The 20,664-nt window shown below is 46.0% G+C and overlaps 1 protein-coding gene across 2 annotated transcripts in view; it reads right to left on the bottom strand.

Annotated features, from left to right (window-relative positions):
• Positions 1–920: 920 nt before the first annotated feature.
• RALYL (RALY RNA binding protein like) overlaps positions 921–20,664 on the bottom strand; it is a 612,319-nt gene continuing 592,575 nt past the window's right edge. For both annotated transcript variants that reach the window (XM_073330706.1, XM_073330686.1), the window contains one exon: positions 921–1,994. In XM_073330706.1, coding sequence (XP_073186807.1) covers positions 1,960–1,994 — 35 coding nt within the window. In that variant the 3' untranslated portion in view covers positions 921–1,959. The remainder of the gene's footprint in view (positions 1,995–20,664) is intronic.

Consider the following 20,664-nt stretch of genomic DNA (forward strand, 5'->3'; position numbering starts at 1 on the left):
TAAATAGGCAAAACTCTGCTTCAGTTAAACTGGTATAACTCCACTGATTTCAGTGGAATTATCCTGAATTTACACCAGTGTAACTGAGAGCCAAAATGTCTTGTTTTCTCTATTCTCCTATTGACTTAAGTTCTCCACACAGTCAAGTGGAGCCTGGTGCATACTCTCCCTCACATATATTTAAAGGGTATCTCTCCTTTTTTATAACTGGCCCTTACCTAAAGCCAGTCTGGATACAGTCTTTGGGTCTTCTCCCATTTTCTTCACTGTTAGGTCACCATCAATTACTCTCCACCTCTCCATCACATGCAGCCAGTATCATCAGGTCTAGTCCAAAGCTCATTGAACTATAATGGGAGTCTTTCCATTGACTTCAGTATACTTTGGATCAGGTCCCATGGAGAATGGTTGAAAGGACAGGACATAAAGTCATCTTTAGAAATGCTGTCAGTTTTGTTCAATGAAACATCAGGTACTGCAGGACAAACATGGTAGTGCAAGTCACATCTCTGTAGTTCAATATCTTGAAACATACTGCAGCAGACCTCCACTTAATTGGATGAGATCTCTCTCCTGGCAACATGTTCTAAATGTGGCTACTTCTAAGCAATCCAGCCAGTAAGACTTTCCTTCTTAACTCTAGATATGCCTCATGACTCAACCTCAAGACCTGCCTCTCTCTTGCATAAAATGTTTTCTATCTGAGTGTATCTCATATAAAGATGTGGATACTTCTTCCCTGTTATGAGTGTCTTCTGAACTGGTTCTCTGGAACCGTGAACAGTCCTATCATGAGAACTGAGATACACTGAGAACAAATTGGCACTTTCTTTCAAGAAGAAGCAGTCACACCAGTGGCTAATATAGCTTAAGTGTATTAAAACACATTTGAGTATCACATAAGAGAAATAATGAATCAATTTTGTTTGAAAAGAAACATGATTTATTAAGAAATTATATACTGAATTCCCCTACAGCCTCTGTGAGAATGGATTATTCCAACTTCAAGCATGTGGAGAATGCTTGAGAGATTGAGGAATGGAACGATCCTATTGACTGAAAGTGAAACAAAACAATTGATAATCTACTGTAAGGTTTCAAATATTGGCAATATATAAAACATTCACCTGTCTGGAATACAGTTTGGATAGGACATTCACTGGCATGTAAACTTTTCCATAAGGTAACAACAAACTGCTTTGAGATAGTAACAGATACAGATGAAATAACTGTGCTAATCTATGGCATCACAGAGAGTGCTTGTTTGAAAAAAAAAGGGATTAATAAGTGGGTCTAATTTATAGTTTATCAATTGATCTGATATTTGACATATTTGCACTTTTTAGAGATTACAGTGAAATAGTGCATGAACAGAGCAGAACTATTACTTTGCCTTTCAATATTATCCCTACTAGTAAACATAATTATTTTGAACTATGAATATAATGAAAAGTAATGAAAAATACCACACAACATGACTGATCATACGTCTGTGATCATAACATGACTGTGTTTGAATTAAGCTATAAACATAGAAATGCAATATCAACTGACTTTAAATATGCTAAACAGTAAAACATGCTAATCATAAAAATAGCTTTTACAAATATACATTTGTATACAGTGTCTCTCACGCCTGTTAAATATGTCCTTCATATTATTATCATACAGTACCTTGGCCTTTAAGACATCAAAATTAAAAACAAATAATACCAATAATTAGCCAGAGAAAAACACATTTACAATCTAAACCATAAAAATCTGACAGTTGTACAGCTTAGAACATATAAGAAATGAAATTTCTAAGGTTTGAACAATAATGTCCATTTTAATAAGTAAAGTGAGTTTTCATACAAATTGAATCAAAGGTGTTGCTAGCCAGTAAGAAACCGCAGTTCACATTGCTGTGGGGGAGTGGAAAGGGGAAGTCACAGTTTCTCTTCTCAGCCTCCAAGGGGCTCACACATGACACCTCATCACTTGATCTGTAGAAACTGAAAAATGAAACATTTGCTTTAATATGAAAACATGGGCTTTGTTTCAGCAGCACATGGAAAAGGCGTCAGAATAAACTGCAGGGGAAAGGGAACAGGGCAGCTTTATTTGGTCAAATCAGCTTTATTTATTTATTTGCATGGTCAAATCACTCAGTGCAAGCATCTGACATTGACACTAAATTAATTACGTTTTTAAGCTAAAAGGAATGTCATGTAACTGCTACAATGGACAGCCGATACCATAAATACCCCTAAATTAGAATGCATTGCCCAGAATTAACTACACTGATTCAAGTCACAACCCAGCTCTTTGGTGAAGTACACCTCTCTTCAGTAGTTTATATGTGTAACAACAGGGAAAGGAAGAATGTATCTCAGCTACTTCGTGAGATAACATAGAATACGTTGACCTGCATAATTACATGTATTCTAAATACACTGCATATGGCTCTCTATATTTTGGGTTTCATAACACTATTCTCCTACCTTTTTCCAAACTACTACCTGCCACAAGGGGCCACAGCAATGGTTCCCTCAACCCACCCAGCAATACTGTTAACCTATCCAACTATACTCTTAGCCCAGCAGAAGCAGCTGTCCTATCTCGGGGCCTCTCCTTCTGCCCCTCCACCCCCACGAACATGATACAGTTCTGTGGTGACCTAGAATCCTATTTTCGATGTCTCCGACTCAAGGAATATTTCCAACACACCTCTGAACAACATACTAATCCACAGAGACCTCCCTACCAACATTACAAAAAGAAGGATTCTAGGTGGACTCCTCCTGAAGGTCGAGACAGCAGACTGGACTTCTACATAGAGTGCTTCCGCCGACGTGCACGGGCTGAAATTGTGGAAAAGCAGCATCACTTGCCCCACAACCTCAGCCGTGCAGAACACAATGCCATCCACAGCCTCATAAACAACGACATCATAATCAAAAAGGCTGACAAAGGAGGTGCTGTTGTCATCATGAATAGGTCAGAATATGAACAAGAGGCTGCTCGGCAGCTCTCCAACACCACTTTCTACAAGCCATTACCCTCTGATCCCACTGAGAGTTACCAAAAGAAACTATAGCATTTGCTCAAGAAACTCCCTGAAAAAGCACAAGATCAAATCCGCACAGACACACCCCTGGAACCCCAACCTGGGATATTCTATCTACTACCCAAGATCCATAAACCTGGAAATCCTGGGCGCCCCATCATCTCAGGCATTGGCACCCTGACAGCAGGATTGTCTGGCTATGTAGATTCCGTCCCCAGGCCCTACGCTACCAGCACTCCCAGCTACCTTCGAGACACCACTGACTTCCTGAGGAAACTACAATCCATCGGTGATCTTCCTGATAACACCATCCTGGCCACTATGGATGTAGAAGCCCTCTACACCAACATTCCACACAAACATGGACTACAAGCCATCAAGAACACTATCCCTGATAATGTCACGGCTAACTTGGTGGCTGGACTTTGTGACTTTGTCCTTACCCATAACTATTTTACGTTTGGGAACCATGTATATCTTCAAATCAGCGGCACTGCTATGGGTTCCCGCATGGCCCCACATTATGCCAACATTTTTATGGCTGACTTAGAACAACGCTTCCTCAGCTCTCGTCCCCTAACACCCCTACTCTACTTGCACTATATTGAAGACATCTTCATCATCTGGACCCATGGAAAAGAAGCCCTTGAGGAATTCCACCATGATTTCAACAATTTCCATCCCACCATCAACCTCAGCCTGGTCCAGTCCACAGAAGAGATCCACTTCCAGAACACTACAGTGCTAATAAACGATGGTCACATAAACACCACCCTATACCGGAAACCTACTGACCGCTATTCCTACCTACATGCCTCCAGCTTTCACCCTGACCACACCACACGATCCATTGTCTACAGCCAAGCTCTGTGATACAACTGCATTTGCTCCAACCCCTCAGACAGAGACAAACACCTACAAGATCTCTATCAAGCATTCTTACAACTACAATACCCACCTGTGGAAGTGAAGAAACAGATTGATAGAGCCAGAAGGGTTCCCAGAAGTCACCTACTACAGGACAGACCTAACAAAGAAAATAACAGAACACCACTAGCCGTCACCTTCAGCCCCCAACTAAAACCCCTCCAACGCATTATTAAGGATCTACAACCTATCCTGAAGGATGACCCAACACTCTCACAAATCTTGGGAGACAGGCCAGTCCTTGCCTACAGACAGCCCCCCAACCTGAAGCAAATACTCACCAGCAACCGCATACCACACAACAGAACCACTAACCCAGGAACCTATCCTTGCAACAAAGCCCGTTGCCAACTGTGCCTACATATCTATTCAGGGGACACCATCACAGGGCCTAATAACATCAGCCACACTATCAGAGGCTCGTTCACCTGCACATCCACCAATGTGATATATGCCATCATGTGCCAGCAATGCCCTCTGCCATGTACACTGGTCAAACTGGACAGTCTCTACGTAAAAGAATAAATGGACACAAATCAGATGTCAAGAATTATAACATTCATAAACCAGTCGGAGAACACTTCAATCTCTCTGGTCACGCGATTACAGACATGAAAGTTGAGATATTACAACAAAAAAAACTTCAAAACCAGACTCCAGCAAGAGACTGTTGAATTGGAATTCATTTGCAAATTGGATACATTTAACTTAGGCTTGAATAGAGACTGGGAGTGGCTAGATCATTATGCAAGGTAACCTATTTCCCCTTGTTTTTTCCTACCCCCCCCCCCCCCAGACATTCTTGTTAAACCCTGGATTTGTGCTGGAAATGGCCCACCTTGATTATCATACACATTGTAAGGAGAGTGATCACTTTAGATAAGCTATTATTAACAGGAGAGTGGGTTTGTGTGTGTGAGGGGGTAGAAAACCTGGATTTGTGTTGGAAATGGCCCAACTTGATTATCATACACATTGTAAGGAGAGTGATCACTTTAGATAAGCTGTTACCAGAAGGAGAGTGGGGTGGGGGGAGAGAAAACCTTTTGTAGTGGTAAACACCCATTTTTTCATGCTTTGTGTGTATAAAAAGATCTTCTATACTTTCCACAGTATGCATCTGTGGAAGTGAGCTGTAGCTCACGAAAGCTTATGCTCAAATAAATTGGTTAGTCTCTAAGGTGCTACAAGTACTCCTTTTCTTTTTGCAAATACAGACTAACACGGCTGTTACTCTGAAACATGCCATTTATGTTGATCACATGCTTTAACACTGGGGGGCTGAGGAGAGTTCCTGTTATCTGGTTCATGAGTCTTTTCCCAGTTGCTTTCTAATAGTTTTAATATTATTATAGTGTGCATGCATTAGGCCTGTCCTGTTTATTAAGGATTAGATCTTATTTGTTTTAGTTAAATACCATCACTTTTTGGCTTCTATTGTGGCTTTTTCAGCAATACTGTTTTAGAGTGGAATGTAGTGGAACTTCCTAAGGGCATTATGCCTGGAGATACCTGCCTCTGCAGACACTAGGGTCTTGGGATAAATACCACTGAAGGTCATGAGAAGCTTTTCATTGACTTCAGATGGGCATTGGATCAGGCCCAGTGGGAGCACTGAGCCACTAAACAGCTGCAACACCCATTAAAAGTGCACAGCAAGAGCTCCCATCTACAAGGGTTGGAAGATAGAAGTCTCCTCAACTGTGCAGAAAGTTTTGATTAAAACCAAGAATTTTCCATTTTTGTTGAAATTTTCAGCAGAAATTTTTAAGTATTCATTGAAAAACCAAAAAATCTGAAAACCATCTTTTAAACTTTTTGACAAATAAAATTGAAACCTTTTGACCAAAACTTGAAAAATTTCAGACAAAAACTGAATATTTTTCAGCCAACTCTTGTTTACAGTGGAAAAGTTTCAGGTTTTTGGGTTTTCTATTGAAAAAATCAAAAGTTTTAAAGAAAAGTAGAGGCTTCCTGCAAACATTTATGTTGTATTGAAAAAAACACAATTTTCTGTTGAAAAGATCAGATGGAATTTTTTTTTGACCAGTTCCACTCCGAACAGCACTGGCCCAAGTCTTCTTATAGCTGTGTAGCACTCCGGAGACATTATGCATTTTCACTCCCTCCTTATCCCCAGGGAGCATCAGCATTCTGGCTGTACCCAGCACAGGTAGACAGGGCTGTGGTGGAGAGTCCCCATGCCCTCCCATCCTTGTACAAAAGCACCTACCATCTGCCGCTCTGTTTTAAGTGAAAATGATATTTAAAAATATTATTCTCCACACGCATAGAGAAGTTTTTCATATCGCCCTATTTTTAGCACTGTATCCTTAGACAGACTTAACTACATTAAAAGGATTTTCAATCCTCCCCTTAAGTCAGAGAGAGGCCTGATGGTTGTTAAGTAGCTATTCATCTTGTGAGAGGAAGAAAGCCTGCGGTTCCACTGTGCACCCTATTAGCTCCAGAGACAGTTCTCCTTTTCTAGCCTTTTGTAGCCTCACTGCTACATTATATATGCAAAAGACAATAATTATCCAAGGAAGAAGAGAGACAGATTTTCAAATTATTTATTGAAGCTTTTTCCTTGCCATAAACCTTCCAGGCATTTACCTATCGCTAGTAATAAAAAGCTTCATTAGGTTACTATTATGAAGCAGTGCTGCTAACCATCTGGATCCAAACTGTGAATGTTGCTCTGCTGTCATTTAGAAACAATGGTAAAAATTTACCAGTCCCACAAGCAAAAAAATCTTGTGTTTTCTTTCAGTACATGGGCTTGTTATTTGTCTCTTGTTCTTAAAGGCTCGGAAGAAAGGTTAAAATGTTAGATATTCAAGCTTCTATTTTCTCCAGAATGACAGTCACCCAGGGCTATGATTAATCTAGTCTAATATAATACTAATTTTATTCTACTTCTTTCTGCTGAATAGTGTGTAATTTATCTACTGGCTTTATGGTAGCTCTGATGATATTAAAAACACTCATGATGATTAATGTTTTTTTTTAAATCTTTTCATTTCCTTCCAGTTATGTATAAAAAAAGACCCTGACACAATAGAGAGGAAAATGAATTACATTCAAGCAAGCAATATGGCTTTCATTTGGTGTGGTTATAATGGAACATATCAACCCCAAAAGCAAGATTCAAACGTATTGCATTAAAAATTGGATAACATATAGCAGCTGCAGTCATAAATAACATCAGACAAACAGTAAATACTGTCCTACTTGTGATAACATCCCTTGGGAAAATGAAAAGTTGTTATGGACTATTTATTCATTCATTCATTTTCCTCCTGAAATAATTTGCCTTTGCTATTCTTTTTCTATATGGTTGACTTGTTGAGCATAGGATACTGGAGAACTGTGGTCAGTCATATACTGTATCTTAGTTTTACAGAATTATTGTTGCTCCTACAATTCCAATGCATAATGACAGGTTTCAGAGTAACAGCCATGTTAGTCTGTATTCGCAAAAAGAAAAGGAGTACTTGTGGCACCTTAGAGACTAACCAATTTATTTGAGCATAAGCTTTCGTGAGCTACAGCTCACTTCATCGGATGCATACTGTGGAAAGTACAGAAGATCTTTTTATACACACAAACCATGAAAAAATGGGTGTTTACCACTACAAAAGGTTTTCTTTCCCCCACACCCCACTCTCCTGCTGGTAATAGCTTATCTAAAGTGATCACTCTCCTTACAATGTGTATGATAATCAAGGTGGGCCATTTCCAGCACAAATCCAGGGTTTAACAAGAATGTCTGAGGAGGGCGGCGGGGTAGGAAAAAACAAGGGGAAATAGGTTACCTTGCATAATGACTTAGCCACTCCCAGTCTCTATTCAAGCCTAAGTTAATTGTATCCAATTTGCAAATGAATTCCAATTCAACAGTCTCTCGTTGGAGTCTGGTTTTCAAGTTTTTCTGTTGTAATATCGCAACTTTCATGTCTGTAATTGCGTGACCAGAGAGATTGAAATGTACTCCGACTGGTTTATGAATGTTATAATTCTTGACATCTGATTTGTGTCCATTTATTCTTTTACGTAGAGACTGTCCAGTTTGACCAATGTACATGGCAGAGGGGCATTGCTGGCACATGATGGAATATATCATATTGGTGGATGTGCAGTGTACACCATTGACTTCCTGAGGAATCTACAATCCATCGGTGATCTTCCTGATAACACCATCCTGGCCACTATGGATGTAGAAGCCCTCTACACCAACATTCCACACAAACATGGACTACAAGCCGTCAAGAATACTATCCCCGACAATGTCACGGCTAACCTGGTGGCTGAACTTTGTGACTTTGTCCTTACCCATAACTATTTTACATTTGGGGACAATGTATACCTTCAAATCAGCGGCACTGCTATGGGTACCCGCATGGCACCACAGTATGCCAACATTTTTATGGCTGACTTAGAACAACACTTCCTCAGCTCTTGTCCCCTAACACCCCTACTCTACTTGCGCTATATTGATGATATCTTCATCATCTGGACCCATGGAAAAGAAGCCCTTGAGGAATTCCACCATGATTTCAACAATTTCCATCCCACCATCAACCTCAGCCTGGTCCAGTCCACACAAGAGATCCACTTCCTGAACACTACAGTGCTAATAAACGATGGTCACATAAACACCACCCTATACCGGAAACCTACTGACCACTATTCCTACCTACATGCCTCCAGCTTTCACCCTGACCACACCACATGATCCATTGTCTACAGCCAAGCTCTGTGATACAACCGCATTTGCTCCAACCCCTCAGACAGAGACAAACACCTACAAGATCTCTATCAAGCATTCTTACAACTACAATACCCACCTGCGGAAGTGAAGAAACAGATTGATAGAGCCAGAAGAGTTCCCAGAAGTCACCTACTACAGGACAGGCCTAACAAAGAAAATAACAGAACGCCACTAGCCGTCACCTTCAGCCCCCAACTAAAACCCCTCCAACGCATTATCAAAGATCTACAACCTATCCTGAAGGATGACCCAACACTCTCACAAATCTTGGGAGACAGGCCAGTCCTTGCCTACAGACAGCCCCCCAACCTGAAGCAAATACTCACCAGCAACCACATACCACACAACAGAACCACTAACCCAGGAACTTATCCTTGCAACAAAGCCTGTTGCCAACTGTGCCCACATATCTATTCAGGGGACACCATCACAGGGCCTAATAACATCAGCCACACTATCAGAGGCTCGTTCACCTGCACATCCACCAATGTGATATATGCCATCATGTGCCAGCAATGCCCTCTGCCATGTACATTGGTCAAACTGGACAGTCTCTACGTAAAAGAATAAATGGACACAAATCAGATGTCAAGAATTATAACATTCATAAACCAGTCGGAGAACACTTCAATCTCTCTGGTCACGCGATTACAGACATAAAAGTTGAGATATTACAACAAAAAAACTTCAAAACCAGACTCCAGCGAGAGTGTGTGTGGGGGCGGGGGGGGGGGGGGGGGGAGAAAACCTGGATTTGTGCTGGAAATGGCCCAGCTTGATTATCATACACATTGTAAGGAGAGTGATCACTTTAGATAAGCTATTACCAGCAGGAGAGTGGGGTGTGGGGGGAAAGAAAACCCTTTTGCAGTGGTAAACACCCATTTTTTCATGGTTTGTGTGTATAAAAAGATCTTCTGTACTTTCCACAGTATACATCCGATGAAGTGAGCTGTATCTCACGAAAGCTTATGCTCAAATAAATTTGTTAGTCTCTAAGGTGCCACAAGTACTCCTTTTCTTTTTACAGTTCCAATATGAGCCCTCTGGCTTTTGTACATGACCTATCCAGTGATGAGCTGCCAAAATCTTAACAACCGGTTCCCTCCTCACCCCATGAGGGGGTCATGGCCCTCCCCCCCGGGACTCCTGCCCCATCCAGCCCCCTGTGTTCCTTGATGCCCCCCCTGGGACTCCTGCCCCATCCACCCCCCTCCCCTGTCTGCTCCCAGAACTGGGCAGGAGGGTCTCCTGGACCACCGTAGTGGGTGCCCACCGCATCCTGCCCCTAAGAGCCAGAGGGACCTGCGGAGTCCCGGAGGTGCTTACCTGGGGTGGCTCCCAGGAAGCATTCGGCAGGTCCCTCTGGCTCCTAGGGGTGGGGTAGCATAGCTGGGGGGGAGCAGGGGTAGCAGCAGCCACTCTGCCCACTGATCACATCAAAAGTGGCGCCTTAGGCACCAACTCCAGAGGCGCCCCGGGGCTGGAGCGCACCCATGGGGAAAATTTGGTGGGTGCAGAGCTCCCACCGGCAGCTCCCCGCCCTGTGCCCGGCCCCAGCTCATCTCCGCCTCCTCCCCTGAATGCGCCACCCTGCTCTGTCTCTTCCCTCCCCCCCAGCTTCCCGTGAATCAGCTGTCTACACGGGAAGCCTGGGAGTGATGAGAAGCAGGCGGCGGCTTTGTGCTCAGGCCCAGGGAGGCAGAGGTGAGCTGGGGCGGGGAGCAGTTCCCTTGCGTGCCCACCAGGTTACCTGCTCCGGCCCGGGAGGCCCTCCTCGTGCTCCCCTCCCCCCCTGGCCCCAGCTCACCTCTGCTCTGCCTCCCTGGGCCTGAGCACGAAGCCTCCGCTTGTTTCTCAGCCCGCCCAGGCTTCCTGCGTGAACAGCTGATTAGCGGGAACCCTGCGGGGGGCCCCAGGGAGAAGCAGAGTGGGGCAGTGCATTCAGGGGAAGAAGCGGAGTGGAGGTGAGGTGAGCTGAGGTTGGGCGGGGAGCTGCTGGTGGGTGCTCTGCACCCACCAAATTTTCCCCATGGGTTCTCCAGCGCTGGAGCACCCACAGAGTCGGCGCCTAAGGTGCCACTTTTGGCCGGCTGTTAAATTTAGAAGCCCTCATCACTCATCATCTATCCCAAACAATATCCAATTAATTTAAACTTTACATTGCTGTAATACCATGTACAGATTTGCAAGACCTAAATTAAATGTTAAAGCAAAAATCCATGTGAGAGCCTATTTGCATGGCAGGATTTACTGGCTCCAAAGTTTCCCAAACTATACTCAGCTAAAAACTATGGAATCGGGGAGTTGAGACTCCATGAGATTCACTCTGATTCTTCCATGGGAATAGTATTTAGTAGGTTTGCCCCTGGCCTTCCAGAAAAGAGAGAGATTCCACTCCATAAATCCATGGATCTCTGTGAATCTGTCAGAGGCTAGACGCATTTGTGTGGAACTTCTTTGCCTTCACACTGTCACTTGTCCTCCTTCTGATCCTGGTTCTCTGCTACCCTTGAACATCAAGAGCTACGCTGCAAAACTCTTCCTGCAGTTTGCACTACTGCATTATCCGAGGGGCTTTTTTGGGAGCAGGCAGCATTAAAATATGATTTATAGCAGCACTGATTGCAGAGCCTGTCCAAGAGTTGCACTGAATCAGTGAATCTTTTGGGTATAGTGGGCACCCCCATCTCCAGCACAATTTGGGGCTGTACTGGTCATTTCTTTGTTTCTGTAGCAGAGCAGGTGTTTGTAGTCACTTTGCACTGCTTTACCTCCTGCTCCCCCCAGCTCCTTTTTGGTTAGACTTTCTGCTGATTGAGTCTTGGTTTCTGCCGGCAGAACTGTGAACAAACCCTGCACTCTTTCTGCACTAACTTACTGTGTTGTATCCCACAGGCTTGGGGGCCGGAGAACATAGTGGAGGGAGACCAGTCAGCATGACCTCCCCAGTTCCCTCCAAAAGTGTGCAGTTCCTCTCTGGTGGGGTTCCCACAGGCTTGAGGGAAAGGCATGCTGCAGGAGCTGCACTCCCTCTTCTGTGCCCAGCCTAGAGCTGTAAGTGCAAGCTTCTCTGTGAATGCATAATTGCTGAGCATATGCCTTTGTTTAGAGAGTGTTAGAAGTGTGACATGAAAAAAAGATTGCAAAGATGTTCACAATTAAGATAATATGGGACATGTCTTCCACCACCTAGTCAGGCATAATGGGCGCATTCAGAAAGTGAATAGAGGGTAGGGTTGCCAGGTGTCCAGTTTCTGGTCAAAAAGGGCACGTGACAGTGTTGGCTCAGAAACACTGACCAGATGCCAAAAGTCTGGTTATCACCTCAGGGGTGCTGGAACAGTGGGGGCCAAGCAGGCGCCACCCACCGCAGCGCAGCACTTGGCTGCCGAGGAAGCCAGGGGGCAGAGTGCTGTGATCATCTCCCAGCCTGGCTTTGCAGGCAGCAGGTGAGTCCTGGGGCAGAGGAGGAGAAGGGACAGGCCAGCTCAGCTCCCTGCCTCTCTCTCGTGTTTTCAGTCTAGAGAATGCATAGGTTAGGGGTGGGTGGACATTGCCTTAGATTTCTCTTCTACAAATAAATTATTATGGAGCCCAGTCTGCAAACACATCTATTCTTGTGAATAACTTTGGAGCCATTCCAATCTATTAATAAAGTACATATTATAAGCTTTTAAAAAGTTATATACTCTTCAGCGGATGGAATTGGCACAGTTCTTTTGATTTCTTTCCACAGTAATAATTTTGGGCCCAATCCTGCACATTTACTTACAAGAATAATCTTTGCTCATGGAAATAATCCTCTTGACTTTAAATTGACTTCAATGGGATCGCTGATGTGATTAAGAAGTAGTCAGATGGAATTTGTTGGCATCCTTTCATCTATGAGAGACAGTGGTAATTGCAGCCTATGATGTAAATGGTTTGCAGTGTCTCATGTCACTGAATAGTCCAATCCGAGATTTGCATGATCTTTGGCAGTTATTGCAAATGTATGTATCTTGGTTGGGAGCAGCTTGCTTCCTACAGGCTCTTTTCTCTTCAAGCTGTAGGAACCAGCTCCTGTCATGGACTTGGATACCCTGATGGAGATGATGGCACCACTTGTTACGATCACTTGCCAAGATTTCCCATTGGTCAGGATCAATTCCAAATTCCCTCATATTTTGCTTGCATGTGTCTTTATAGCAAAGCTTGGGATGTCCTGTTGTTCTTGTTCCCTCTGATAGCTCCCCATGTAGCATGTCCTTGGGTATATGTCCATCTTCCAACCTACTCAGATGGCCCAGACAGCGCAGTCGTCTTTGCTTGAGCAGGGCTGTGACACATGGTAAATTTGCCCTCTGAAGAACCTAAGTAGCTGAACTTTTGGAATTCTAGATGGTTTGCATTTAAGGTGATTGAAGGATCTTTTGGAACCCCCTGTCCTACCGTTTTCTTGTTGCTGATGGTGAGAGCAAATGCCTGACAGGTACTTGAAATGCAGACCATGAGTTCTTGTAGATCTTCATTGTGGGCTATGTGGGCAGCAGCATCAGTGAATAGAAGTTCCCTGATTAGTACCTTTTTGACTTTGATCTTTTGACTTAAGTCGTGACAGGTTGAAGAGTTTCCCATCTGATCTTGTATGGAGATAGACTCCATCTTCTATGTCCTTAAACACATAGTTCAAGAGTACCAAGAAAAAGATTCCAAAAAGTGAAGGGTTAATGTTTAGCTATTCCACCTGGAAGCAGGCGGGGCACACCCTGACTGTTTCGTAGAAGCAATGCACACATTGCTCTATCTAAGGACAAGGGCTAGATATGAACCATGAGAACTTGACTGTTTGGACAGCAACTGTGGGAGGCTTTCTTAGCCTGGGCTCAAGGCCTGAGAACCAGGATTGTAGTAGATAAAGGATGGTAACTAAGTATATGAATCAACGTCATACATTCCTTTGGGTAGCAGTGTGTAATGCTTAGGGGGAGAAATATAATAAAAGGAGAAGGTGGAAGGCGGGGGGGCAGAACAGCCCATCTCCGCTGACCAGCCTGTTTGCTTGCATAAAGCTGTGTTCTGTCTCATCACTGAACCGCCACAACTGGCGCCCAAATGTAGGGCCCTCAGCACTCACCTTGCCCGGCAAGGGTTTCAGACGTGTCACTCATCCGCTTCGTGGAGCCCGGTGAGTATTTTTCATTGTGGTAAGTATGGGAAGCTCCCTCTCTGCTTTGCAAGTGCAACACCGCAATGAGCTGCAGTATTTGCTGTGTAAGGCTCAGCATGACTGCCCCACTCGAGAACTCACTCTCCTGCTACAGGAGGTGAGTGCCCAATGCCCGTGGTACCCTGAAGCTGGAACCCTTAAGCTAGCGGACTGGGAGCGGTTGGGCCAGACATTGAATAAAGAGCCTCGGGCGCCCGTGCAGGCTCTACATGCCTGGCACCTCTGCCGCGACGCGATACAGCGTGTCGCCTCGGACAGGCCCTCCCTCGCGAGGCTGGTGATCACAGAATCATAGAATATCAGGGTTGGAAGGGACCCCAGAAGGTCATCTAGTCCAACCCCCTGCTCGAAGCAGGACCAATTCCTAGTTAAATCATCCCAGCCAGGGCTTTGTCAAGCCTGACCTTAAAAACCTTTAAGGAAGGAGATTCTACCACCTCCCTAGGTAACGCATTCCAGTGTTTCACCACCCTCCTAGTGAAAAAGTTTTTCCTAATATCCAATCTAAACCTCCCCCACTGCAACTTGAGACCATTACTCCTCGTTCTGTCATCTGCTACCATTGAGAACAGTCTAGAGCCATCCTCTTTGGAACCCCCTTTCAGGTAGTTGAAAGCAGCTATCAAATCCCCCCTCATTCTTCTCTTCTGCAGGCTAAACAATCCCAGCTCCCTCAGCCTCTTCTCATAAGTCATGTGTTCTAGACCCCTAATCATTTTTGTTGCCCTTCGCTGGACTCTCTCCAATTTATCCACATCCTTCTTGTAGTGTGGGGCCCAAAACTGGACACAGTACTCCAGATGAGGCCTCACCAATGTCGAATAGAGGGGAACGATCACGTCCCTCGATCTGCTCGCTATGCCCCTACTTATACATCCCAAAATGCCATTGGCCTTCTTGGCAACAAGGGCACACTGCTGACTCATATCCAGCTTCTCGTCCACTGTCACCCCTAGGTCCTTTTCCGCAGAACTGCTGCCTAGCCATTCGGTCCCTAGTCTGTAGCTGTGCATTGGGTTCTTCCGTCCTAAGTGCAGGACCCTCCACTTATCCTTATTGAACCTCATCAGATTTCTTTTGGCCCAATCCTCCAATTTGTCTAGGTCCTTCTGTATCCTATCCCTCCCCTCCAGCGTATCTACCACTCCTCCCAGTTTAGTATCATCTGCAAATTTGCTGAGAGTGCAATCCACACCATCCTCCAGATCATTTATGAAGATATTGAACAAAACTGGCCCCAGGACCGACCCTTGGGGTACTCCACTTGATACCGGCTGCCAACTAGACATGGAGCCATTGATCACTACCCGTTGAGCCCGACAATCTAGCCAGCTTTCTACCCACCTTATAGTGCACTCATCCAGCCCATACTTCCTTAACTTGCTGACAAGAATACTGTGGGAGACCGTGTCAAAAGCTTTGCTAAAGTCAAGAAACAATACATCCACTGTTTTCCCTTCATCCACAGAACCAGTAATCTCATCATAAAAGGCGATTAGATTAGTCAGGCATGACCTTCCCTTGGTGAATCCATGCTGGCTGTTCCTGATCACTTTCCTCTCATGTAAGTGCTTCAGGATTGATTCTTTGAGGACCTGCACCATGATTTTTCCAGGGACTGAGGTGAGGCTGACTGGCCTGTAGTTCCCAGGATCCTCCTTCTTCCCTTTTTTAAAGATTGGCACTACATTAGCCTTTTTCCAGTCATCCGGGACTTCCCCGGTTCGCCACGAGTTTTCAAAGATAATGGCCAATGGCTCTGCAATCACAGCCGCCAATTCCTTCAGCACTCTCGGATGCAACTCGTCCGGCCCCATGGACTTGTGCACGTCCAGCTTTTCTAAATAGTCCCTAACCACCTCTTCCTCCACAGAGGGCTGGCCATCTCTTCCCCATTTTGTGATGCCCAGCGCAGCAGTCTGGGAGCTGACCTTGTTAGTGAAAACAGAGGCAAAAAAAGCATTGAGTACATTAGCTTTTTCCACATCCTCTGTCACTAGGTTGCCTCCCTCATTCAGTAAGGGGCCCACACATTCCTTGGCTTTCTTCTTGTTGCCAACATACCTGAAGAAACCCTTCTTGTTACTCTTGACATCTCTGGCTGGCTGCAGCTCCAGGTGCGATTTGGCCCTCCTGATATCATTCCTACATGCCCGAGCAATATTTTTATACTCTTCCCTGGTCATATGTCCAACCTTCCACTTCTTGTAAGCCATCTTGTAAGATCACTTCGTGATCTCGCCACGCCCCTCCGCTCCTGCAGCCATCCCCCCTCCTGGCGATGCGACACAGCGTGTCGCCTCGGAAAGGCCCTCTCCAGCACCAACAGAGGGGCTGCCGATCCCGCCGCCCCCGTCCGCTCCTGCAGCCATCCCCCCTCCTGGCGATGCGACACAGCGTGTCGCCTCGGAAAGGCCCTCTCCAGCACCAACAGAGGGGCTGCCGATCCCGCCACCCCCGTCCGCTCCTGCAGCCATCCCTCCCCCTGCTTCGCCCCCAGTGCCTCTATTACCGCCGCCTCCCTGGCCTTCCCCACCGGAGCCGGTGTGTGATCACCCTCCCCCTGTGGGGCCCCCCGGAGGGTCATCTGCATCTGCTCAGAAGCTTTCGCTTGTGCAACAAATGATTCACGCAGCAAAAGCTTGATCAGATCTTACAGCGGAGGAGCTGGCTGATCTGGTCTCCGTTTGCCCGGTGACCTGGCAGAATGATGACCAGGGCAACCCCGTGGGCACCTGGACCGCTTTGACATACTCGGTGGTTAGAGAGGTAAAGAAAGCAATTCGTGAATTTGGCCTCACTAGCACCTTTGTGCGTGGTCTCATTGAAGGGATGGGTACTGGGTACTCCCTAATCCTTGAGGATTGGAAAACGCTGCTGCGCATGATGTTGTCACCCAGTCAGTATGTTATTTGGCTTAGTGAGTATCGGCAGATGGCAGAACGCCAAGCTCAGGTTCATAGAGAGCGCGGTATCATTTATGAGCATTTGGCAGGGGAGGGCCCGTTTGCTACTATTGAGATGCAGTCTCAACTCCCTCAGGCTGTCTTCCCCATTATTTCCACCTGTGCCCAGCATGCTTTCAAGAAGGTCCCGGATTCAGGCAAGCCTACCAAAAGCTTTGTCAGTATCCGTCAGGGTGCCTCAGAGTACTTTTTGGATTTTACCAACAGATTGCAGGAGGCTGTCCTCCGACAGGTGGATAACACTGAGGCAGCTCACGAGCTCCTGTTAAAATTGGCAGTTGAAAATGCAAACGAGGATTGCCGCCGTGCTCTCCAGGCAGCACAAGCCTCTGGTATTTTAGAGCTCTCAGACATGCTGCGGGCGTGCCAGAACATTGGCACACAAGCCCACAAGGCTGGAGTTCTGGCTGCCGCCCTCAGAAAAACTGGGAAGGAGGGGAAGCGCTGTTACCGCTGTGGTAAGGAGGGTCATTTTCAGCGGGAGTGCCACTCATCTAAGGCACCAGCCCGACCCTCAAAGAAGTGCCCCAAAAGTGGGAAAGGTTATCACTGGGCTAATCAGCGTCGTAGCGGGTCGGGAAACTGCGCGACGGGTCCCCCCCGAACCCAGGGCCAAACGGGGGTGTTTCCTACACAGGCAATTGCTCCTCTGCCTTGGAATCCGTAGACTCTATGAGGGCGGCGACTGCTGGAAGTGCAGGGCTTGATTTGATCATGCAGGAGGACACTGACTTTCGGCTGCCAGAGGAGGTCTGTGCCATACCTACACAGGTGACGGGACCTCTCCCTGCCGGCTTTGTAGGTCTTGTTCTCCCTCGCTCACATGCTGGGAAACAGGGCTTTTTTGTCATTCCAGGGGTCATTGATGCTGATTACACTGGCATTATTAAGGTTCAGGTGTGGACTCATCTTCCACAGTCGCTCCCGCGTGGACGGTCAATTGCGCAATTGATTTTAGTCCCCTATCAGGTGCCAGCTGCAGAGGACCGAGCCCGGGGCAGAGGCGGCTTTGGATCGACTCTGGCTCAGTCGCCATCTCACAACATGTCCACTCCACTTGTTGCTCTAACAATGTCGGTCCGCCCCTCGAAACCTCAGTTAACACTTCTCTTAGATGATGTTCCTTTTACAGGGCTGGTGGACACTGGAGCTGACGTTACGGTGATTCGTGATCTGGAGTGGCTGGTTAGTTGGCCTACGGTTCCTTCTAAAGAATTGTGGGGGATCGGGGGTAGTAAACCTGGGCGCCAAAGTTTGTCTTGGGTCACGGTCTCTAAACCGGGAGGCCGTACCCTTGCTACTATCCGCCCTTTTGTGCTCCCTGTCCACCTCAATATTTGGGGCCGTGACTTACTTACAAAGCTGGACACCACCCTCGATATTAATATATAATGGGCCGAAATCCTCCCTCACCCACCTTGCCATCCGCATTACCATTACTATGGCAATCCTTAGAGCCCGTATGGATTGACCAGTGGTCCCTCCCCCTAGAAAAGCTGAAAGCGCTTCATTCACTTGTACAATAATATTTGCATGCACAGCGCTTGGAGAGCTTTACTAGTCCTTGGAATTAGCTGCTGTTATTTTGGCCTTTTAACTTTTTGCTGATTGTCCCTTTAATTTGATCGTGGACACGCATTATGTTTATCAGGTAATTGATCATTTACCCCTTGCCCTTATTACCCCTAAGGTCGATGCGGACCTCCTCTGCCTGTTTTTGTCCTTACAGTATCTCCTCACCATTCGTAATTTCCCTTCTTTTGTTGCTCATATTCGCAGTCATACCACTCTGCCTGGGCTACTTACTGAAGGCAATGCACGCGCCGATCGCGCGTTACATGGTCAGGTAAATTCCCTTTTTTCTGACCCCATTGAAAGCCATGCCTTTTTTTAGCAGTCTGCCTCTGTTTTGGCCCTGCAGTTTCACATTCCTGCTGATCATGCACGTTCCATTGTTCGTTCCTGCCCCCACTGTGCTGCTGCTGCTCCTACTTTTTCTTATGCCGTTAACCCCCGAGGTACCGCAGCAAATCAGCTGTGGCAGATGGATGTTACTCATGTGCCACAATTCCGCCCCTATTTGTTTTTACATGTTTTCGTTGATACTTATTCAGGCTTTCTTTTGGGCTTCCCCACAACGTGGGGAAGCCACTAACAAAGTTATTCATTATTTGCTGGCCTGCCTTTTTGTTATGGGTTGCCCCTGCCAAATTAAAACAGATAATGCCCCAGCCTACTGCTCTGCAGCCCTCTCCACCTTTTGTGCCCGCTGGGATGTCCATCTTAAACACGGAATCCCTTATAATTCCACGGGCCAAGCCATTGTTGAACGTGCCAATTGCACACTAAAAACCTTGCTAGATAAATAATTAAAACAAGGGGAGCTGCGTCTCCGAACCTTAGGAGACATTTAACAACAAATGCATATCCTCTTGTTTACTTTAAATAATTTAACACTGAATGCAGATCAGCAGACCCCTGCGGATCGGCATTTTTACAAATCTGAGGTACTGGAAAGACCGCGTGTCTTTTATCGTCAGCTGCCCGATCCACAGTGGCTGGGCCCAGTACCTCTAATCACTTGGGGTTGGGGATATGCTGCTGTGTCTCTCCCTGCAGGACCGTTGTGGGTTCCAGCTCGGTGTGTGCGACCGGCACTTAAACAACATGGCATGGCACCAGGGACTGTCGAATCCCATACCAGAGTTTCAGCTGACCTTGGAGGAGACTGCGTTGCCCCCCGAGTCGACAACGGCGGGACGGAAACGGAGGAGGCGTAGCGTCCCAAGCCAGCCCGTGACATGGGGAGCAGTAAAAGCATTGGTCGCCGCGGCTCAACGAAGACTGGCAGCAAACCAACAGCCAGAGTCTCCTGAGACTTTGTTTGTGGCGATTCTCGCCCAAATCACTGCTAATTCTGTGATGATTGTGTGCCTTTTGTGCCTGCTATTTCCTGTAGGGGTTGGCTCGGAAGCGCCTCCCCCGTTACAAGCCCAAATGACATATAACATATGGGAAAGATTGGCTTCAATAGCAAATGTTACTCACTTTTGTTTATTTAATTTTGTAGCAGCCGGAGATTTGTTAGGTACATGCCTTATTCCAGTATGTCATCACCCTGAGGAGATGGAGAATAAGACACTGTTCTCTGCTTATGCTAATCTTTCCTCCCAGTACTCTAGCATGGCTAATTGGGGCCCGGCCAACTATACTCTGCCTCGCACGGCTATATCCCTCCACACACCGTACCTGGCCGGGGCTCGCAATGTCACCTGTGCGCGTGTAGTTAACTGCACTAGTACAAAGGTGCCCTTGGGCTGTCGAAAAATTTCTCAACCCCTTTTAAATTGTTCCCATGCTGTTAATGTTTCATATAATTATGGCCATATCATCCTACCATCAGGATGGGTTTTTACTTGCGGTTCACGCACCTTTAATTATATTCCTGCAAATTTAAGTGATGGCACCCTTTGCTGTCTTAGTAGAATGATATTTATATTGCCTTTTGCTGGTTACAATTGTAGTAAAAGAAGTGTACCCCTTTTAGATGATTATATTGCAGATGTCGAGCTTTTGGTTATTCTGTGTTTGTAATTATTGGGCTTATTTTTTTGCTGCTGCTGTCTACAATGTATTCCTTCCTTGTTAAGACTTTGTAAAATTTTGCCCTGGAAAGCTCCCCAGGTTATGTCCTTGTCTGTCTGGGAGTTAAATAGCATGACAAAACAAATTGACG

This window comes from Lepidochelys kempii, chromosome 2 (genome assembly GCF_965140265.1).
Source record: "Lepidochelys kempii isolate rLepKem1 chromosome 2, rLepKem1.hap2, whole genome shotgun sequence".
Taxonomy (NCBI): domain Eukaryota; kingdom Metazoa; phylum Chordata; order Testudines; family Cheloniidae; genus Lepidochelys; species Lepidochelys kempii.